General features: G+C 36.4%; 1 protein-coding gene across 1 annotated transcript in view; it reads right to left on the reverse strand.

The window, feature by feature from the left end:
- The window catches only part of LOC104522909 (tolloid-like protein 1), a gene marked incomplete at its 5' end in the record, with an annotated part of 77,471 nt that overhangs the window by 27,212 nt on the left and 25,571 nt on the right, over nucleotides 1–24,688 (reverse strand). The window contains 5 exons of the mRNA XM_010165323.2: nucleotides 798–993; nucleotides 7,364–7,509; nucleotides 8,520–8,636; nucleotides 10,017–10,119; nucleotides 17,574–17,689. Of these exons, the coding sequence (XP_010163625.1) occupies nucleotides 798–993; nucleotides 7,364–7,509; nucleotides 8,520–8,636; nucleotides 10,017–10,119; nucleotides 17,574–17,689 (678 nt within the window). The remainder of the gene's footprint in view (nucleotides 1–797; nucleotides 994–7,363; nucleotides 7,510–8,519; nucleotides 8,637–10,016; nucleotides 10,120–17,573; nucleotides 17,690–24,688) is intronic.

Raw genomic sequence — 24,688 nt, forward strand, 5'->3', positions numbered from 1 at the left:
CACTCTCATGTCTACAGCCTTCAAGGTTCTAAGTGTCAACAGTGAAAACCAACAGCTGGGGTGAGAAAAGCCCCAGTTTGTGGCTTTTCAAAAGAGCAAAAGGGTCTCCTGGTGGCATGACCTGTATTTCGGGTGTCACCACTGTCACACAACTGCTAGTGGCTTTCACTGCGCCATGGGCAGCACAGGGTAGGAATTACACACTCCCTGGGCACCAATTGCTGCAGGTATAGCTGCAATTCTGTGACACACACCCCCTACCCCCAAAACTGCAGGAAGACTGTGAGGTCATTGGTCACTAGATGATATGATTTCTCAGCTGTATATTTTTCTTCTTGCTCACAGAAAGTAATAAATTGAGAAAGTAGCCCAATGCAGGAAAATAATTAGAAAAAAAACCACAATTAGACAAAAGAAAAAACCTTAACAGAAAAGACCCAGTTGTCTCTATTGTGATTATACTATTTAACTTTATATTTTATAACACAAAATGTCCAAAAAAACCCAATTTTTACAATATTAGATATGTTTTAAAGGTGTTTTGAAACTAAGCTGATCATTTGAACCTGAAGAGAGTAGGAAGTTGCACTGAATATGTTCCTTCATTCTTCGGACATATTTTACAAGGAGACAGAAATACCTCAGCTGTTTTGATTTGATAAAATTTCATGCCCAGGTAAAAAAATATGCTGGAGATAGTAAGTTGAAAAATATTTGTCATATCCTGCCATAATTTTTCTAGTACAAAAACAAGTGATAAGCAGTTCACAGCTCCCAAAATATGCTTCAACATTTACCTTTAAAAAAGTTAGCTGCAAACCCTGCTTTGTTAACAGTTCCATCAGAAACAAACTTCATCCACAAGGTATTAGAGGTAGATCTAATGTCTTCTGGCTTGTCATAGCCACAAAAGTGACCAATTAAAGGACTGTTCTCATTCGTTCCATCTCGAATTTCCAAGTAGTCATATGCACAGTTATCGTGTCTTTCAATCTGTAAAAAAAAAAAAAAAAAAAAAAGAAAAGAAAAAAGAAAAAAAGAAAAATTAAGTTATATATTTGAACTTGACCAAAAATATGAAACATCAATCAGCTAATAAACAGAATAGAAATTTTTCAAAGTTAAGGTTCAGGTTCTCTCTTTAGGTTTCAAACAACAAGAACATGAGGAAAAGAAAAAGTATTACTGGACTGTTTTTAACTATACTTGTTTCCTACAAGAAGAAATAATTTTGAGATTGGTACACAGGACACAACAATCTAACTGGAAAAAGTAACTAAAAAAGACATGCTCATGTCTAAGCATCCCAATATTCTGTCAAATTCCCACTCTGAGTTCAAGTCCTATTTTCTCATGTACGCTCAAGTGAACAAGATTAATAGTTCAACAACTAACCATATCAGAAATATTAGTTGGTTTTGAACTATTAAAAACCTCATTTTTTATTAATATGCATAAGATTTTTAGACATTATCAACCTGTGCCATTTCAGGTAAAATAAAAAATATGATTCATATTTTATTTTCTTCCTTTATCTTCAATACACTGCAAAATTTTGCATTTATCTCTACTCACTGATGTTGCAGGGTAGTTGTAAAAAAATTGTAAGGGCAGCTGTATAATTAGAGCCAAATACACATCTAAAATTATCAACTAATAGGTAGTCAATAGAAGAGATAAAAAAAAAAAAAAATCCTTATTCTTCTGCAGCTGATGTGTCTGGCTTCTGTTGCACAATTCCTGATTTCATATATCTTCTTTTGACTTACTAGGTCAATGAGTTAATCTTTGCCATACTGATGGAGGAAACTACTGAAACCAGAACAACTGAAAATGTGCCCCTCGTTTAAGCATCTTGCCAGATGACATATAAACATAGACTAATATGTGAGTGGACATGTGTGCATTTCTACTTGGGTAGCAAGTCTTGTGCTTTTTACATAAAAGTATTTGCAGAGTCAGTCAGAGTGGGAATTGCACCAAAGAAGAAAGCGGTAGCAGCCCGAAAATGATCCTATCTGGAGACTAGATAATTAATGATGCCTGTCTTTATTGAGAGAGTATCACAGAGTGGTTGAGGTTGGAAGGGACCTCTGAAGGTCATCTAGTCAAACCACTCTGCTCAAGCAGGGACTCCTACAGCACATGAACCAGGATTTTGTCCAGATGGTTTTTTACTATCTCCAGGGAGGGAGATTCCACAACCGCTCTGGGCAACCTGTTCCAGTGCTCAGTCGCCCTCACAGTAAAGAAGTTCTTCCTTATGTTCAGGTGGAACTTCCTATGCTGCAGTTTATGCCTGTTGCCTCTTGTCCTATTGTTGGGTGCCAATGAGAAGAGTCCGGCCCTGTCCTCTAGACACTCTTCCTTTAGATATTTATAAACATTAATCACATCCCCTCTGAGTCATCTTTTCTCCAGGCTGAACAGGCCCAGCTCCCTCAGCCTTTCCTCCTATGAAAGATGCTCCAGACCTTTAATCATCTTAGTCGCCCTTCACTGGACACGATCCAGGAGTTCCATGTCCCTCCTGTACTGGGGAGCCCAGCACTGGACACAGTACTCCAGGTGGGGCCTCACCAGGGCTGAGTATAGGGGGAGGATTGCCTCTCTCAACCTGCTGGCAACACTCTTCCTAACATAACCCAGGATACCGTTGGCCTTCCTCGCCACAGGAGCACACTGCTGGCTCATATTTAACTTGTTGTCCACCAGGAATCCCAGGTCCTTCTCCGCAGGGCTGCCTTCCAGGAGGTCGTCCCCCAACCTGTACTGTTGCCTGGGGTTACTCCTTCCCATATGTAGGACCCTGCACTTTCCCTTGTTGAATCTCATTAGGTTCCTCTCTGCACACCTCTCCAGACTGTTGAGGTCCTTCCAAATGGTAGTGAATTCATCTTTCCCAAGAGAATTAAAAATCCTCTTGATCTGGGTCATTTTACTGCAGGATTATTTCATGTTATTCAAGTAATATAGCGTCTTAGCTATAAAAGACTTAACCAAATCCAAGCATTCAAAAATAAATCCTCCAAAAACTATTGTTCAGCTAAGTGGCTGAAGCATTTAAGGGTGAGGAGGGCAGGACCACAGTTAGGGAGAAGAGGCTGGAGAAGTCTCAAATTTAATTCAGCACATCCAAATTCTGTTAAAATTACAAAGTCGAAACCAAACCAAGCCCCCAAAAAATCACATCTTATCTCCAGAGTTTTTCTTGCACATAAGCCGCACAATTAGTATAAGTGGCTGCTGATACTCTGCTCTGATTGTGCATTATGACCAACACTAAGCTCAGTAACCGCGACAGACTAAGGAGCTTTCATTTAGCACATTAGGATTTCTGCTTCTTTTATGTAAGAGGGAAAATTGGGGGAAGAAGCTGTTTGATTTTATTTCATTTTAATGGCAATTTATCAAAATATGGCACTTACACACAAAATTTGTCTGTCTTCTTTCCAACTTTCCAATTCCTCAAGCATACATACGTAATTTTCTCCCACTCACTTCTCTGGCACAATCCACATTGTCATTTACTCTGATTTCTTAGCTGTTTGCTCAGGAATTGCTTTGGGCCAAAGTTTGGGAAATGTGTGAGAAAAGTCAAGAAGATCTGGGATGCAATCACCCTTTGCTGACTTCAGTGGCAATTGTATGTTTGCAACTAATGCAATCAGGCATGTGTCTACCTTAGCACTGATAAGTTTTTAACACTGTAATACCAATTCCAAATTTTCATGAATCTAAAAAGTAATTTTTAAGCACATGACATCATATTCCAATTTGAAACGAAGTCTGTCTTGTTATCTTAGTACAAATCATATTGCACTCCAATGTAGAAAGAAGTTACCTGGTCCAAAGCCCACTAATATCGATGAAGGAACTGTAATTTCCCCACACATGTCTGTGATCATTTCACTACTCAAAACTTTCAATTAACTTCTCTCTTTTTCCATGTTTCCATGTTCTATTGGGCAATACGGAAAATGTGATTTTTTACAGGCCAAGTGCAACTCTGACTTACACATACCAAATTCCCATTGAGGTGAATTGTTAGTTTCTTTTCTGAGAATCACTCTATTTTTGGCAGAGCACAGCTAAAAATATATTTTGTATAGCAGTAAGTTGCTAACCTTCCTAAGACTATAAAAATCAAACAACGTAGAAAGTGCTATTGATTTTCAATAAAACAATTTGAAGGGTAGCCATTCTACCATATTAATTTATTTTTAGTATACTACTACTGCAAGTGATGCCATTATTATTATCATAAATATTATTATATTAAGGGATTAAATCATTACACTTACATATAAACTAACAGATCAGTATTGTGTTTCTGAGAAATGATAACTGGTGTTAAGGTGCTTGGTAACCAACGAAAAAGAACTAGTATAAAATGTGCTTTGCTTATCTGTACCTCAGGTTTTAAGATGTCATTGTACTGTCATCTGAGAACACTGCCATACAAAAATCTATTACACTTGCAATAGTCTCTTATTCTTCCTGCTACAAGGGTAGAAAATCTCCTCAAATTAATGAAAGGACTCCCAGTGAGTTTAGTGGTAACTGCATTGATCCTGTAAACCTTATTTACTGGAGCATTAAAATTTCACAAGGCTGATACTACATGTGGATGGGAAGAAATATGCAAAATGTTAGCAAATGTAAATAAGCATAAATAAACAGGTTTTACAGAAAAATGCATTGCTTATAGGAGAATGAAAGATACCATCAGTTCTTGAAGGCCTTAGAGGAAATCCAGAATTTGAATGGCATCAGAAAACTAAGTTGAGAAAATGCCAGAAAAATTCCTAAGACAGGAGAACACACAAGAAAACACTAAGAAACCTGGTGAAATGGAAAACCAGATACTTTCTCAACAGTCATTTTCAAAAGAAAATAAAATTTCTTGTACATAGTTTCATGCCAACAAAAGTTCTTTAAAAAAGCAAAAAATACAAGGACCGCTAATTTTCAAATAACAGTATAATAAAGGTGACTATAGCAATGAAACAAAAAGAGTTACCAGTCCCAACATCTCTCCTGTCATCCAGATACTGGAAACTGTAGCTGCCCATCATGCAGCCAAATAAGAAAGGGTAATCCCACACTCAGTGGAAAATGCGTTGCCCACAGCAGGCAAAACAAGATGACTCATTGATACAGTTTGAAATTCTCAGCTTCCCTAGTGCTTTCATTTCAGAGTGAAGGTTATTTATACAGTTATTTTTTCTAGCATTACATATGGATAATGAGAATTCCTCTAACTTAACTGTACCTTTCAAAGGACAGAGAAGTAATTTTCTCACAAACACACTGCAATAACTCTTTGGCCTGACATTTACTTTTTTTGATCTCAGCTGGCACAAAGAACTTGACTTTTAAACAACTTTTTGTTTTACTAGGCAGTGGACCAAGGATTCAGTCCAGAGAGGGACTTAGTACCAAAAAACAGAACACCTACGTCCAGGCACTTGGACCTGAAATGGAAATCAAACCCACTGGTGAATGTCTAGGCAAGGCACTTCAGAGCAGTTTCCAAAGCAACTCTCACTCTCAGCAGGGAGCCCTGTGGACAGCTAGTAAGAAACACAGCAAATACAGATATAACAGAAATCTTGTGCCTCTTTGGGGCACCTCATTTGGTGCTCAAGGGCATCTTGCCACTCTGGAATCACAGCTCAAACTCTCCCTGGAAAAGTATGTGCTTTTCAAGTGCCTACTCTTGGGAATTTTTATTTTTTTTCTTCCAAAACACATCTAGCACATGCACTAACTTGAGACTACCACTCAACTATACTTCTGCTCAATTTCCTTTCTTCTTATGAGGTGTCAGCCATATGTTTCACCTCTAGAGAGTGCTATAATACTAAATAGCCTGGAGGAAAACCTGGACATTTCTTCTTACAGCCTTAACCACCAGGCTACTAAATAGTGCTCTCACTAGCCGGTCTTTTGCTATATTATTTTCTATATGGTGAGTCATGAACATGCCATCTTCACACTTGCAAATAGTCCATAATTTAGTGAACAGAAAAAGGTCCCAAAAGATGAGATGGAAGTTTGATGCTCCCAGAGGTGGTATTGAACTGGGGTTAGTTCAAGTGAATGAACTGTGCAAGTAGACCAACACTGAGCATCTGCATGGATATCAAATATCGTGGCAAGTCTCTTATGAAGAGGCATAGTGCCATTTCTCTTGGGATAAGACTAAAAAAAAAAATCTGAGCACCAATGGCAGGCTAGAAAAGCTCCATATCTAGTCAGTAAATTATATAAAATTACTGAAATTGTTCATTTTCAACAGTGCTTAAAAAGAGAGACTGACATACTATGTTAAGTAATCTTGAGCCAGGTCATGCAGGGTCTGAATGACATTTGGAAAACTCTGGGCAGGGAGAACTGATCTTGTCTGCACTAGACCCAACATTAATCCAGGATATGAAAAATGGAAAATTAAGTAGAATCTGTGAAATTATAAAAATTTCCATTGTTTATATACATAATTTCTGATAAAGTCCCAAACCCTTATTATCTCATGCTCAGACCTTTCATCAGTCATAGCAAAATGGTGCCATACCCCTGAAGCCTGTCTGTAAGGCTAACATTACAGGTTGGAAATTATATCTATATTTACAATACCTGTGTTTATATCTCTGTGCACCAAAAAGCCAAAAAGTTTAGATTTTTAAAAAGTGTTCTTCATGACATTACTGCTGAAGCATAAAACAAGTGAACTCAAAGTACATTACTAAATTTATCTATAAACTTCAAGTCAGTGTATCGTGTATGCACAAAAAAGACGTATGAAATAATATTTTTCTTTGTTATACAATAGTTTACCACTGTTTAGCAATGTTATACACAGAGAGATGTACACTAAAGACATGCAAGTATGACTCACCATGGCTTTTTTCTTTCCTCTCTAAATATAGGTTTGTAAACTGAAATTAAGTAGGCTTTTTTTTTTTTTTCCTTTTTTCTCAAAAGAGAAGCCAAAAACCACAGTGGTTTCTTTCCATATAGTCATTCCTTTTCAACAATAAGATATAGCAGAGATAAAAATATCCCTATTATTTAACAGAATACTAGAGCAACCTTGCTGAACTGGATTATGTATTTGTTAAACTGAGACTATTGCCAGTACTTTTAACATTCCAATTCAAACAGCATAGAAAACATGAAAAACCTTTAATCTTGAAAATTTCTACAGAAAGGAAGGTTTCATGGAGATTAGAATTGGATTCTGGAGCTTATATTTAATAGAGAATTCTTAAATTCATTCACAGGTTTAATGAGGATTCACTTGAATGTCACTGTCACTTATCCACTAGATGCTTTTCTGAGATTAGTTAAAAGGCTTTACCTCAAATGCTTGAAAGGTTAATCCTACATTGTAGTTTTCTGACACTGTTATTTTCCACACACATTCCTTCATTGGTCTGTAGTCATCAGGATAATTGGGAGACTGGATCTGGCCTTCATTTTTGTGGATTTCACCTCCACAAATAGCTGATAAAAGCATAAAATTCTTACTGTCAATAACGACATTTTCTGTTCCCCATGCCCAAACTGTCATTTTAAAACTAATAAGATTATTCTGGAGAAGACTTTAAAAGTCTACCAAGGACAAATTGTTAAAAACAAAATCCATTTAAACCACTATAGATATTTTATTTAGCAAGTATAATTCAGCATTTCCAATAGCTCTAAACATGTCTACAGTGGTCAGGAAGACTTTGGATAATCTGAATTTATAGATTTTACATAATATATTTAAAAGGTCAAAATAATTAGATTTTACTTTTTGTTCACCTTTGAAATATATTTAACAAGCATTCTTCATTAATATTTACTAACCTTTAGAAAGAGATAAATGAGAAAGAAATCTCATATTTTATAACGATCTATGCATTTTAACCTACAGTTTATCACCTCAAGCTTACAGTGAATTTGAAGAAACAGCTAATATAAATAAAAAATATTTTCATCAAAAGTAAATGCACTTTTCAGGGTCCATACTGATAATCCTGTAAAGACCTGTGAACATCAACTAAATCATACAGTTTAGTACCATAGATTCAATATTTAAGAAAACAAGCTCTATTTTAAACAGTTGGATGTTGACTTGCTAATATACTCATTGTGTGGGAGTGTCTCTATTAAGTAGTCCCAGAGCATATGGAAAACTTAAGTCAGATTTTCCTGAAGAATAAACAGAAAGTACTCAAAGAAATCTTTCCACACACTAAGCATAAGAACATGCACATTTAGTTAAACAACTGGTAAAAAATGCTTATGAATATTATCAGTGGTGTCCCTGGAAAAGAGGGCATCTGAAATCTGATCACAGGAAGTGTTTCAAAATGTCCTATCTAGTAAGTTAACACCTACCGTTTCTTTTAGCAATAAAATATCAACTTCATATTAGGTAATTTCTGACTTTTTTTTAATATCCAAAGTTATCCAGTTAACATTTTTCCTCTATAACCAAGTCACTTTTAATGCCGTAAGAGGCTTACCTTCATAAACAGCTGCAAAACCTTTCCCAACCCAGTTGCTGCTGCTGCGGAACTCAATCCACATCCTACTGTCAGAGGATGCAAGGACTTCTGGCAGTTTGTCACCACAAAACCTGCCTAAAAACATGCAACCAGTAACTGCATTTTCTGCCGCCTCTGAAGCCAAACGCTGCAAACATTTATACAAGTGTTTAAATTATAAACAGGAGTAGCATAACAACTCAGTGGAGCTATTCACACACAGTTAAGCACATGTGTTTTTGCAGATCAGGACCTAATACACAGATTTTTTTATAATGCTTTCAGTAATTCTTTTAATTGCAGTCAGGCTCACTAGTCTAAGTATAAAACCCTAGGAGAATTAAGTAGAGAAATTATTGTTCTAGATTGTTTCTATACATACAAACCTGCGCATTTTGTAAGGTGAAAGTGAGCACTAATCTTTAGAGAGGAATGAAATCTAGGTCACTCACTGTGTCTAAGGACCAAAGAGATTTAAAAACTAACATCCAAATGACCCTAGACTCCGTTATCCTCTTAAATTCAGCCTAGGTAGGTGAAATTTCTGTTTGTCTAGATGATAGAGAAAGGAAGAGGAGAAAGGGTAATTACTGTCTGATCTTAATTATTTCTTCTTTCTTTTCTTCTTAAGGCCCAGAAAACGGGCACTACTGTTAAAAAGCTGCCCTCTGTATCTGTTTCCTTTTCTTTCTTTTTTACTGTTTTTAGATTGTGGCTGTTAGGACCCTAACAAAGAGTTTTAGTCTTCATTATAAAACCAATAAAACTAACCCAAGAAGTTGGAGGCAGTCATGCTTCCTACGGTCTGAAATCCCGAGTTTCAATCATAGTAGATCACATGATATGAAACCGAGCCTCTGGACTGAGAAGTGGCATTATGGAGTGTGAAATCTCTCCATTAATCCTGTGAACTAAGAAAAGGATGGCTGTGGCTTCCTGCATATTAGTTGCAACTTGAAGACTTAATTCATTATTGCTTTGGATATCTTTTCTCTGCAAAAGCAGGGAAGGACATGCAAAGAAGAAATATAAGTAATCTTCTATTCATAATTTTAAAAGTACAGGAACAAAGCTGATAAGTACAAGTCCACAGTAGGTGCTCTCAACCACAGTGCATTTGCTCATCATGTGCTCTATGGATGTCCCCATCATATGCTCTACAGATTTGTCTGTATACTATCTCCTCATTTGTGTGACAAAAGCTATTGCAACTTCATATTTTAATACCCATAAGCAAAGCAAAAACTTGCACATTTTGTCGTTTTCATCTTTCCATACATGAAGCTGAATGACAGTTAGTTGCAATGAAAGGAAGGCTTGAGGCTTGAAGTCAAATAAACGACTTATTGAGGCCATTTAGAGTTTTTTCCCATGCCCTAAAACCATGAGGTTTGTTATGGGTTCAATGGGAATCAAGTCCACTGAACTGAATGAGTGTGGTAACTATGGACAATGCAGCATTCAACAGTTGCATACCAAGCAGAGGTGATTTTCTCCAGTAGCCATCTCTTACTTCAATGTAGTCGTACCAACAGAGACTGCTCTTGTAAAGGTCCATGGTGGTAAAGTTTAAAACAATCTGCAATCAGAGGGGAATACCTAATTAAATCACATGTTGTTAATACTAGAAAGTGATCACAACATTCTGCAGAACTGAAGCCAGAATGGTCATGTGTAACAGGAATCCAACTACTTAGACAATTAACCTCTCCTCAATTATTCCTTATAGTAAGTAAAAGTTGTTTGGGAACAGATATTTGAGCAGATTCAAGACAGACTGCTCACATTTAGTTGCTTACAGGTAGCCTTTCACTGAGACATAAAAATTTGAGAATGCTAAGGTAAAATAACATGTTAACATATTTTTTATTTGATAATTCTCCTGTAAATTCCTCTTCCATTCTATTCTGATTATAATCAACACTGATAGCTGTAAAAAAAAAAAAAAAAAAAAAAAAAAAGTTGTTTTATTTTGGTTTGTGTTTCCTGCTACTATTGTTTTGACAAGATGATTTACTTTTGGACAAGTTAAATATTGACAATGGTGGACAGTAATGCTGAAAGCAATATCACTAAACCACATAGCACACAGTCCCTTAATGATGCTTGATGAAGCTATAATAAAGTTTTTTATACAGAAATCTGAGTACTGTACATTTCTGGAACTTTTGAACTTGGACGTCCTATTTTACAGAGCACATCTGTATATAGGCATATTTTCAATACTTAATATCAGACTACCCTAGATCATTACATTACCTGACTTTGGTTTAGAAACACTAATCTTACACTGCTATAAAACTTACACTTTTAACACAGGAATAGGATTCATCCTGCATCATAGAATGACACAATAGCTATGGCTGGGACCCTGACTGACTGAGACAGTCTTAGCATCATGTCCTACAATTTCAGGGATAAGCCCAAACAAGAAGATTAAAAAAAAAAAAAAAAAATCATATTTTGTATTATAAAAGCATTTCCAATTCATACCTTTTCATTGGATTTAGGTGTATTTGGAAAAATAATTAATCACAGAAATCAGTTCCTCAGTGTAGATTAATAAATATTTGAACCTAACTAAAAATCTTCATTCACATATGAGCATAGAAGTTTTATTTTTAGCTTTGATCCTAGGAACTCACAGTCGAAACCTGCTATTATAAAACAAACATGAATTGCTGCACAGTAGCAAATACCTCACACTGCAAAAACATATCTCTATGCCAGCCTATGAAGCAGCTGTGAATGTCAGTTGAAAGGAGAGGAACTGACCCTTAGTCCAGCTGCAAGGAGGAAATAAAACACCATAACTGGAACAATGGGCCCAGATAGTCAGACAGGATGGTTTACTTCCATCTCCTTTGAAGGCACCATGTGTCTCCAACCACAACATAGTAAAACATTAAACAAGAAAGGCAGAACTTTTCCAGACTGTTCAACTGTAAGACGATAAAAAATACCAGCTATTGAGGAAGCTAATTTAAAGATTACATAAATCTCAGTGGTTTGCGCAGGTAGGTGGTATAGTGTCACGGTAAGACTCTTCAAACAAAAAATTTATTTTTAATTGTACACAGAGATTTTTTTATAAAGCTTTCCGTACCTCTTTCTGACAGTCTTTCATAGCAAAACACTATGTGTCTTAACTTTAGGTTAGCAGGGGTTTTGATTTCACTTACTTTACAAAGAAAGTAACTAAGTGCATCCATACAAGCAATTACATTCTCAAAAAACTCTATTGCTTCCAATGGAGAATCGGAAATTTTCTGACTTAATCTTAAAAGCTTTATCTTTCCCAATCCCTTAGTGCTGACACTACTAACTGGGTGGAAGAACAAGCTCACAGATGATTCTATTCAGCTTTTGCCGTTACTACTATGATGCCATGGAAAACAGAAAACATCTGTAAGGCTACACATAAAACCCAACAGCCAGAAGTTCTCTACAGTGAGGCACATTACGCTGGCAGCCATAGCCATGTGGGATGAAGGTATGGGACACAAAGCACGCCAAGAACCATCAGGACAGTACCGAATAAAGGAATACCTGTTCTGATGGCTGAGTATGGCCAAATGTTTGTGTCCACAAGCTGCTACCACATCCACAAAATCTGCAAAAGGGTTGCTTAAACAGAAGTCTGCCTCTAGCATTGTATTCTCCATAGGAACATCCTGCAAGCAGCTTTGGTACATTTTTTAGTGTATTAGATGCAACAAACATAGCTTCCCCTCTCTCTTCTGGCACCTTTCTTCTGTCATTTTAGGGCCACAAATGGAGGGAATAATTTAGTCTCAGATGTATATGCAAAGAATGTCTGCTTCAATGTTAGTTTGATACTTTGCTAATATATTTAGATAATATTAACTCATGTCCAGGCTACTACTGGCACTCTGAATCATAAAGACCTATAACAATGAATAGTCATCAAATTATATTGTAGGCTTCCTTCCTAAGCTCAGAGATGAAAACGGACTAATCTGAAACCATACACAATTGCTGTGAAATCCATTCTCTTTGTTGCAATATAAATTGCAGTAGAAATTAATATATTTAAGGAAAACATGTTCCATATACTGAAAGGTTTGCAGTAATAGGTATTCAAATATCTTGAACTATTTTTCAATATAGATACTCTTTCTCTGAACTTTGAGAAATAAAGCAGATTAACTCCCAGTGAAAAAAACAGTTTCAATAAGTATCTTGTTTTATGTAGATAGGGGATGTATTCATAAGCAGGGAATTTAAAAAGATAATGAAATGCTCACTCATTTAATCATTCTGTGAATTAGAAGAGTTATTAAACAGAAAATACATCAAACTAGTGTTTTTAAAGCTACAGCAGGTAGGGAATTGTGTAGGGGAGAAAAGAGGGAGTGTTGCTTCCATCTTTTGAGGGATTTTTTTGTGAAAGTCAGTAAGCAAATCATCCGGGCAGTCCACTGTTGAACTCCAAGGGTTTAAACTTCCAAATTTGAGACACTCAAGGTTTGATTCTATATTTCCTATATCTCTGCAAGTTTGGTGAGGTAGACTTTAAGACTCATTTCCCATTCCAGATGTGGCTAGTCAGGTTAAGTAGAACAAATTTCAACTGCAGAGGGACAACTGGAATAATTCAGATAAGCACAGCACACACTTCAGATGCACTCTCAGCAGAACAAGCACTACAATATGGGTTTCTACCTAACAACTTCTATCTTAAATCCAACTACTGAGCTACTTCTGTCTTCAGACAGCTCTCATTTTTCTCTTGTCAGTTTTTCACCAGGGCCTTGGTAGAGAATTTTTTTTTTAAATTTTGCAAAATAAGAAGAATCTTTTCTTTCAGTGTTACTGAGAAAACTGACAGAAAACCTTCAATGCCATACTACTCAGTTTCCAGACTAACGGCATGAATCAAAGCACTGGTTGATCCTCTCAGCTGGCATTCACTAGGTTGCTGTGGTTGTGTCCATCCACATGCTTTCATGCTTTTTCAGTCTAACTGCAGCACCTTCTGTTTTGACTTCCCTGTCTTATTTCCTGGATGCAGACTTCCTGTGCCATTCCTTCCTGGAAAGGGAACCTCACAACTCACCTCTTTGCTTTTGCCTGCTGCTACACCTCTCAAACTTCTTCTAGCTTACATGCAACCTTTCCCAGATGTTTAATCCACAGGGCATTTTGTCTTTACTATTCAGGCACTCCTTCAGGGACATGCACTAAAGGAATAAATGCACAAATATTATCAGAATTCCACCTGCTTACCATGTTATTCTCTATGAGAAATATGCAGATCTAGCTAAAAGTACAATCTTTCATACACTTTCCTCTGCTTCAGCTTTATTACATCTCCAAGTGTTATTTGAACCTGAGGATGGCAGACAGGTCTTGTATATTCTTTCATTCAAACAGCAATTCTGTCTGTCCTTTGCAGACTTTTCTTCTTCAACTTGTCCTTTAATACAGAGGCCTCACGAACTACAAATTTTTTGTTCTTCTCCTCAGCTCATCCACTTCACAGTTCAGATTCCTTCTAAACTTTTTTCTCTTTGTGTTTTTTTCCCCTGTTGCTCAGACCATCAATATCTCTGTATCCAGTTGTACTACTTGAAAACCCTACTGCCCTCAACCGTCTCCTTGTCCTTTTCCACCCGTGCCCACCTCACTCCAGCTGTGCAGGCAGAGAGGTTCACAAGGGGCAGTATTTTTCTCTGCCCAGATAATATGTAGACAGCTAGGTTAAGGTCAGGCTACTTTCCACAGCTGCTTAAGCTAACCCAGCTGGCTCTGTTGGAAGCCAGTTATGGAAGCCACATCCTATACCTCCTCCACTGGCTCAGCTGTGTAGAGCCTGGAGGTCTCTCACCAGTTTAGCCACAAGTTTTCCATTTTCCATGACACAGCTGAAACATCAGATTACTCTGTTTTCTGCTTGGAAATTTGCCTTTTTCCAAACCGTAGTTGCCAGGATAGTGTTGAGAAAAGGATGGTTTTACTTAGGTGTGATCATGTCATTGTCTCAAAGTGCTGTGATCTAAATCGAAACCATTAAAATTTAATGAGCCTCCTCAATGGCCCCCACCTCTGAAACTGTAAGAAATAACCTTCACAGCCTTTTCTCACTCTGACATGCCAAGGTATTTGATGACACAGCAATTCCTTAACATTGACCAGAATTCATTAGCTGTACATAGGCAGAACCCCCAATCTGTCACAGCATGATTTCTGGTCAGGAACCAAACAAGTATAAATATATTTAAGATTCTGATTTGCAATTCTGCAAAGCACTAAACAGAGCTACAGACAAGGCAGAGCTTGTCCAAGGGGACAAGATGGCTGAAAATTTTCAAAGGAAAAACAATCAATGGGTATATGTCAGCACAATTAAGAAATTATTGACTACACAGCAGATTCAATTGTGCTACTGCAGCTTCAGGCAGAAGATATCATACCTCCTACTGCCTAGGATAAGAAAGCATAAAATATATAGCAAACAGCAGGTACTACTAATGAAGTTTTCTGCAGCTGGCATTTTTTCCCATACCAACCAAGGATTTATCTGTCCTATTTCATCATTCACATAAAACATTAAGGAAAATTGGATAGGAATGTAACCAATTCAAAAAGGCAGATTCGAAAAAAAACCCCCAAAACCCAACACTGGCACAGTTGGAACTCCCTATGCCAACAAAATTTCTACACACCAGAAGGTGGGATTTGCCCTGGCAGAGAGCATAGAGTACTACTAACAGCATACTCCCCCAGAGATTTTTCTGTATATAGATATACTGTGTACAGCTGTTTACCATATAGTCTTAAATCTTGAGAGAAAGTAAAAGGTGAATGAACTGCCTTGTTTTAGTAATAAGGACACACACATTTTAGGTTGGGTTGGCAATTTATGATGCCTATTAATGAAAGGAATGCTGCAGCTAGTATGTACCACTGCAGTCCCATCCTTCATTGAATTTCCTGCCATGAAAGATCGGAAGTGTCTGTACTTGCACAAAGCAGCATGGATAGAAGTCCTCTAAACTATGCTCAAATAGCACAACGTTAAATCTCAACAAATAAGAGACAAGAGCTAGACAATCTGGACTGATGCTTTTTCAGTTTATTTTTAGGTGACTAAAGTGCTCACTGACGTTTCAGAACATGATGTGATGTACTTATACATACTTTAACCTCCACACAACATTCTGGAGATCTATCAGGATCAAAGCAGCAAACAAAGGAACAAAAATTTAAATATATTTTTATTTCCCTTTATAATGTGAATATGTTATAATAATTTAGTGAGAAAATTTGGGATCAAGCATAATGTTTGTCCAAGGTACCATGATATATGTATTAGTTAAGATTTAGACCTCATTTCTGCTATCTAATATTCACATCAAGTCCTTTCTACAAATACGATCCTTTATTTCAAGACAGACAATATCCTATAGGAATAGCATTGACAAAACAGACTTTTTGATATTAGCATAAATATCGTTTACTTTGTTCTTGCTAACTATATGGAGGCTACGAGAGCTGGAGGTCAGAAAAGTGCCCTGCAGACATGACTTGACACAAATTTCAATTAGAAAATTCTGTTTAGTCTTTTTTCCCATTTTTGGTGGGGGTAAGATGGGAAGGGGATTGGTCTTTTTACATCTCTCACTCCAAGACAGGGAGTTGCCCCTGTTAAGCCTTTGTATAGTATAATACAGCTTCAGTGGTGTTTACAATCTCAAGACATGATGGTATTACAAACATACTACAAATACAGTAACATCCACAGATAGGCTTACACAAAGTTGGGAGTATGCTATCAGTACTTAAGAATGACCATTTTCTAACTCATATTTTAATACTGTTTTCAAAGCCAATAATAATTATAGATGAACACTACAATTTTTTAATTTTTCAATAGAAAAGAAACCTAAGCTATGTTTGTTGTTATCACAACAGTGTCTAAGAAGAAACACAAATATCGGGGACACAAAATTACTTATCTAGATTAATTTGCACCTTTTGCGCAAACCTTCTCTTATTCATCTGTTTTCATTTGTTTTTCCCTGCCAACCTGCAGAGCACTCACGCCCTCCCAGTACAGAGCGTGTTTATTTTTCCTCCTGTCTCTGGCTCTCGCCCAGAGAAGGACGGACGCTTTCCAAACGACATTGCTTTCACCCTCCACTGTGGCAAATGCTCTTACAGCTCCTTAGGATCTATTAGCACATTAAGAACATATATACTTGGCGTCTACCAGGACCCTGACCTGAAAGAAACACAGAATAAAGTAAACCAATCAGGAGAAAATTATGTCCAATACGGAGTGGAAGACCATTGACAAAGCTGATTGAAATACCTAGGGACAAGTGCTGGCTTTTTCTCTTTGGACAATCCAGTACTGAGGCTAGTGCTAAGTTCTATACTTCAGTCTTTAGGCTGTATTTGACTGCTTACTCAATATTGGCCACTGCTTCTTGTAAAGAAACTTACATATTTTTAATTTCCTGTCTATTTTGCCTCAAGTGAAATTTCCCATAGCTCCCTCTATCCTTATTTATTTTGAGGTAGGCTAATATTTGAGCCAATAATTTAAAACAAGATTCAGCTAGCACATTTTGAAAGTGTACACAAGGAAAACAAGAAAAGAAAAGAAAAGGCTTCCTTAGGCAGAGCTCAGCTATCAACGAGCTCACCTGACCCTGCGCTGGAGCGGAGACAATTCAGGAACCTGAACTACCTCTTCCATCTTTACACCAAACCACCAACTGAACTGGAAGCCCATTTGGAAGGGATTTTGTGATTCAAACATATAGCAGATTGAAATCATGCCTTCATTTCATATGGACAGCCACCAAATAGATGATGTGGTCCTAATGCCACAGACCAAAGTCAAGTCAACAGCACATGGTTCGTAGTCCCATTTTTTTTTTTTATGGTGTACCATTGTTTTCAATTATTATGCAACCTTTAAAGTTAAATTAAAAGCTAAATAAATGCATCATTTTATTTTGAAAATAGTATCTGTGTTTAGCTGAGGGAATGTTAAAATACCTTCTCCCCTGGGGTCACAGAGATTCTCCATATGCAGTGTGTGTAGGAAGGATAACCATTTGGAAATCCTGGAGAAGAGAAGTTGCCTGTAGATTCCTGCAGTGTTTCTCCACAGGCTGAAAGAAACAAAATACAGTAAAAATCTAAAATTGAATGTGCCTAACAGAGAAAAAAGCATCTTTCCAATATCTACTCAGAATACATTTAACTCACTGCAGATGCAGAATGGAAAACAGACTAGTTATTTTATTTGTTCAAAAACAATGATTTTAAGCCAGTCTGACATTCATTCCATTTTACACAGGATGTTTTTATTCCATGAACTATGTCGCTTGTGTGCTGTCTGCTGACATAACCAAAATTACAGAAGTCTTAAAAATGTCAATGCTGTCAATCAACTGCAAAATTATCCATATAACTTTACTTTGTTGGAAAAGAAAAAAAAAAAAAGCCACACCCTTAGACATTTCCTTTAACATCTAAAACAAAAGTAAAACAAAAGCTGGCAGGGCATGATTGGCACCACACTGGAATTTTGTTAGTGGTTTCATTTAATTTAATAGTTTGCCCACATGAGAGACTGATCTGACCTAAATTCACTCATTTATATTGGTATAGAAAACTAAATCCTATATTAAACAAAATTTCTTTCAACAGTGATTTGTAGAGATATGTGTAATAAAGCAAAACAAATGTAAAGTCCTAAAAAACCAAAGGCTTTTATATTTTTTGTTATTAAAGCTTTTATCATCCACATCTCACCTATCAATCATGCTACTAGCTGCTGGTTAATAATTCATCTTCATACTAAAATATTGCATTGGAAGCTCCTGCCATTCACCACTAAAACTGATTCTGGTAAGGTGTCACACCTCGGTCAGTCACCTTTTTTGACCTTAATCAAGTTGCACTGATTTTGCAGGTGTGATAGAAGAGATGTGAATTTCAGAATACTATCCCATGACTGACAGTGTAATCAGATCTGCAGTGCTTTCAAATTACAGCACCACCATTGCCAGCAGCTGAACTACTGTATCATCAAAATCTCAATGAATTCTAAATGATCTGGAAAATCTCTAAATAAAAGGCAGCAAAGGAAGAGATTGTTTATGACAAAGACAACATAGCTGTAAAGGTTGTTTTGTTAAAATGTATCTAAAATGTAATCTGACAAGTACATTGTAATATCAGGCATAAGCTAAATTCAAGGCATTAAATATGCTCTCTGACACTTAAACGGTTATTGTGATGAGGAGAGAAAAGAAAGATTGGTGCAGCCCTCAAAAAATTTAATAGCTAAAGCCACCATCACCATGTCCTTTAGGAATGAAACAAACAAAAAAAGAATATTTTCCTCCCCTCACTTAAAAATGTGGTTTTATCTTTAAAAAATTGCAGACAGCCACAGAAAATGACACATACAAAAAAGGTATTCAGTGCTAAATAATTATTTCTGTACAAAGCCTTTTCAGTGAAAAGGCTATATCCATAATTAGCCACAATTTATTTTTAACACAGCGATGAATGCAAACTTCAATAAATTGCAGAGTACGGTACTGGGTTCCCCTAGCGCTAGTGAACCGTATTGTAGCTTACAATGCATATGTCAGGCACTTAAGAGAAGGCCAAGAGTAAATTCATCGTCTTGTAGAGGAGTAAAGGAAAGCAGAACCCAAAGAGGAGATACCCTGCAATGCAGATGGACATAAGACTCAGGAGATCTGTGAGGATCCCAGTATGCTGCTCGCTGCTTTTAGAGCCCCCTCTTGTTCTTCCCCCCATGCACAGCTTCATTGAGACTACACTGCATCAGCATACTCTCACGAGCCATACAGCCATATTTCAAGCTTTCTAACATCTTCTTTTTGCTCTAGCTATAACTATTTCACCAACACTACAGTTACTAAGTGAGCCTTGAGCTGATGACATGATGAGATGGGGAATGCTGTTTGTCCAATCTTTTCTGTTGACATTCCATTTTTTTCAATTAACTGTATCTTTAACTCACAAATATTGATCATGAAGTCATGCAATGCACACACCCACACAATGTGAAGGACGTAAGCAAACAAAATACTATCAAGTATGTGGGACATACGAGACATCAGTTCAAATGCAGTCCTGCAATAAGTAGGAGGAGAGGAGGAAGACCCTGGTGTTAACTACCCTTTACTCTATTAAAGTCCCTAAATTACCCTGTTATAAAAGTAAGCACATCCATAAATTAAGCATAGCAGCTTTACATTTTTAAAAACACTGCAGATTTTTTCTGTCCTATACAGAGTGCAGGATTATTTCCTCCAGAACATTAAAAACATTCCATGCTCCATATACAGAAGTTGTGTATAGCCTTAAAACTATAGATTTTAAGTTGCAAGAGGTGCCATGGGACATTTTCTATTTCTAGGAATTATAGAATAAAGCTAGTTAATACAACAATTTAACATCTATCCATATTAAATCCCTGAGAGCTCTCTATCAAATCAAAATTTTCATAAATATCTCTGAATTTAAGGGAAGCATAAGAGAAATTGTAATTGGATAACTACTATTAAGAATTAACACAATTAAAATTTATAAAATACATTTGGGTTTTATGTTTTTCACCATATTTACCATTTAATTTAAAATTCCTGGTTACTCAAGAGAACTATAACAATAATCGCTTATACCAATCAATAGTTGAATTAATTATCTATGAGATCTGAGTTCCAGGCTGGCTTCCATAGATGCTGTAGACATGGTGACATTCGGACATTTCTTATTTAAAAGCACATTCCCCTGCAATCGGTCAATGGTAATTGAAGCAGTTATTCTATCATTAGAGGATGGAAAGGTTTTCTCTGTAATCCGACTGTGGCAACTACAGTATTTGTGATTAGGTTTATAAAATGGTGTATTATAAACATTTACAGTGTGATAGTCCATTAGTAATGGAGTCCACTTTGAGAAAAAAATGTAGAAGGAAAATGAGTGGTAAGGGCCACTTATTTAAATTTCCATAGAACTAATCTTAGTATAGTTCACAGCAGAAGAAACTATTTACAACTTCAGCCTTATATAGCTCTGCTTTATAAAGCATTTGTACATTTTTATTCCATTTTTAATCATTAACATTGCCAATGTTTTCTCTGATGCTTTTGCTTCCTCTCCCAAATGTCATGCCTTATATCAATTTTACTAGGCTAGACGACTTGCAGAAATGCCACGTTAGCTCTCCCCACACACACTCCAACCAAAAAACCAATCTCCTGTCTGTTTTACAGCTTGAGAAGGTTATTGAGAAGGTTAGACAGCAGGTAGATTATATCTTATATAAAGCACTGCTACAGTGAACTCTGTGGTAGTGTTTAATTACATAGCCTGTGTATAACACCTCTCTGGGCTGGCCTACACACATGGTCAAGTTCCATCAAGGATTATAGTGAAGTCTGCAAATGGTGAAGCTCAGATCCTTCAAGACACTTAGGGAATCAACTCTCATTCCTTTGTTCATAGCATTAGCAAATACATACCATCATATATGGCTAATTTAAGCTTACCTTTTTCCAAAGAGAATTAAGACCTTTCATACTTTTTACTTAGACCCAAGTCTGTACATTTGTACATATATGGCACATATAGCTGTCAGAGTCCTAAAAATATAGGGTGCTGATAATGTACTTGTTGAACCAAAAACTTAAATCAGTTTAGTACAACTCAGTGTCTTACTCTTGATTTGATTCTCCTTTATAGTTATAGGGAAACAGAATTAATCTAAGAACCTTAATCCTCCTTATGCAGCAAATAAAGGCTGACTTTTGAAGGCAAACTTTTTTTCTAATCTAATAGAGGTGGGAGCAAGTTAAGCCTGAAGAACAGCACAAAAAAGAGTCAGGCTAGGTATCCTTCATCTGCTCTCTTCCACACATACTGTCACAGCTCTTGGCAATTTTAAAATTTGCTGAATTTCTTTCATTCACCTTCTCTTCCTCTGAACAGTCTTCTCCTGCCAGTCTGATCCTCCTTTCTCATCCATTATTCAGTCCCACTCTACTCACTTATTTCTTGTTATCTTTTTCTGTCTAACAGTATCCTTCTCCACCATTTCCCTTTCTTACCCTCTTGGTACTCTAAAACTATGTTTACATTTAAAATCAACTACAATTTCTACATAGAACTATAAAGGTAGACTTGTGTTGAAATTTTAGCACCTTCACTAGAAGAAAACATATTCTGTTACTCTGTTAGACAGTCTGAAAACTGTTATAATACATCCAGCTCTGAAGTTCAAGATCTGTTCTCAAACACAAAGAGTCTCAAAAAAAGTTCAAGATAAGATTGGCAAAAGAATGGCCTTCAACTTGGTTGTTTGCTTTCTCCTTATTATTCTATCATATAACAATGTAACTCAGCAGAAAAATGTAATAGATTACTATCAGGAATTATATTTTCCTTTGACAAAAATCCTAAGAAAAAGTTAAAAACAAAGCAAAATTTGCTAGGTTGTTGACTCCTGGCACTTACTCAGCTGATGAAAGACAGGTTCTCAAATCTCATGCCTTGGCTTCACCAAGCTCAAAACTGTTTCTTGGTCACTAAGCCCTTTCCTGAATGATGACCCTGAATATCCGGACTAGCTAAAACAACCTGGGAGGCTCAGTTGTATTCTCCAGCAATCCTGAGCTCAACTTCATGTTCACAGGCCACAGAAAATACAGCAAGCTTCTTGAACCAGAAACTGCTTGCAGGAATAACTATAATGCCAAATGAAACATGGACAATACAGCAAAAATCCTTTATCAAAGAAGTGTGTATCTCTGGAAAATACTGATTTATTTAAGTTACTGTTTTCTGTATTTTCATTTTATTACATTTAAGACAACACAAATGAACACATGAAACAATGCAGATGTTATTACTGCTTGAAATATTCACTGCTGTTTTATCACAAACAGACATCATGATTAACATATTTTGTCTGAACTAGGAAATACAGCATATCTCCAAAACCAGCAGTGTTAGGGATTTTATTGCTATATACTAGGATGAGTACATGATTCTTTTCATAAAAGCAAAAGTTTAATGTCTGAATTTCAGTCCCACCATTGGCTGAAAAATTTATTAGATCACAAGTACCATGCAACTTTCAGAGAGTTGCTTTCTTTATTGGATGTTTAAGTTTCTGTTGTGTTATTCAGTTATGCAGCTTCTATTAAAAATATTAACTGAAAAAAATAGCATGTTAAATAGTATGCTATTTCAAATTTGTAGCCATACCTTCTAGCTTTTTCTCTTTCTTAAAGCTCACTATCTTTCATGGACTGGCTCATCTAAGTAAGGCTAGAAAACCAATGTCTTTTATCCCAAAGTTTGTCGAAGAAAAGTGCCAGAAAAGGAGCACGATCCTTCAACCATTGTTCTTTTTTGTTATCCCTCCGAAGTTCATTCATCAGTACCGCAAAAAAATACCTTACTATTACAGTGGACACTACTGCTGAACAATCATGGTTTTACAATACTGTGAAACAAACTTTCGAGAAGACTTTCAAGATATAGAAAGAAATTATAAGTTATCATTAAACATTTTCATTAATATATGAAAAGGATATTTTCTCTGAACAACTATTTGAACACTAGCCCAAAAAGCACATTGCATCTTTTTCAGTTGACTGAAAGCACATGGTACAGCATTATATATGCCCTAAACAGCCTAGGTCATGATTTATTTATTTTTTTAAGTCAATGTGATCATAAGATACTAGCTACTTTCACAGTGGTTTTGATTCTATATTGTCTCCAAAATTTGTCTTTTATCAAAACATATACATATTCTCTGTGTTTATGAAATTGTTGCTCTCTTTAGACTCTTATTGAAATAATGCTGCTAAGAAGAATGCCAAATTAAGTACTCGCTGTACCAAAAGGAAAGAACAAAAATTATTCTAAAAGGAACAGTTGTTAGAGAAAACATGTTAAAGTGGTTTCTCCTCTGGTAGGCCTGGAAACACCGTTCACAATATATAGAAGACTATGATTCTTCTAGATTATAGAAGAATATGATTCAGTGTACTTACAGCACAAAGGAAAAAGTATATTTCAGCTGTACAGTGTAAAACAAATGCACATCAGATGTCCCAGATCTTCAGTAGATCTCACTGCTGCTGATACAAATCTGAAGCAGCTCCACCACTTCAAGTCCTGATCCCTCTTTTTAGTCTTTCTGTATTGATCAGTTGGTAAAAAGTAGCCATATATCTGACTTAAAACAGTTACTGAGAGTTCATTAATTTCCACAAGGAGCAGGAGGGCTGTAAAATCTATGTGGCACAGAGCTGGCATGTCTAGTCTCCCACAAGAACCTTGCTGACAGGTTCTGGCTGAGAGATGTCACTTCTGAACTGCTTCAGTTTACACCAAAGGTTAAAAATGATCTGAGCTATAACTGGAGTAAGGAAAGTAAAACCTTTTGCTTTGAGATTTCCACCACTTTTCCAGCACTTAGAGAAGAACTAGCACAAGAGAGCAATGACAGAAATTACTCTGGGTTACTCCAGAGTTGCACCTCATGTCCCTGAGACAGACAGACAGCAATTCTACCCCAACACTATTTTGAGATAAATATTAATATATTTATAATGCATATAAATATATGCATTGAAATTACAGGATGCTAGAATTAGGCAGAAGATATTCAAATATTAAATGTAATTGTTACAACTCTATATAAAGTCTGTAAAAGGTCTAACCAGTTCATCCATAAAAGAGTTTACAACTTAGTTGCCCTGGCTTGTTATTTCTTATATTTTCAAAAAACATAATATCTTCAGAGCTGAATTTAATTTGTTCCTTCTGCATTCTACTTGAATTCAAATAAAGACGGACTCCAGTCAGCATGCAAACCAGAAGTGATATCAAACTTCATCTTATTTTTCTAGTCATTGAACAGCTAAGGAAAACAAAGACTGAAATGTCATGAAACTGAGTGTTGTTTCATATAGTTTATCTGTCCTTAAGTGCTTTGCATTCCAGAAACCTTACCTATAAGATTTTTTTATTATTCAGTTCTTGAACTGCCTACGTCAGTTGCCAACATGGAAACAGACTACTGAGCAGCTGATGCAAAAAGTTTATCA

This window comes from Antrostomus carolinensis, unplaced genomic scaffold, assembly GCF_000700745.2.
Source record: "Antrostomus carolinensis isolate BGI_N321 unplaced genomic scaffold, ASM70074v2 scaffold5413, whole genome shotgun sequence".
Classification (NCBI taxonomy): Eukaryota; Metazoa; Chordata; class Aves; order Caprimulgiformes; family Caprimulgidae; genus Antrostomus; species Antrostomus carolinensis.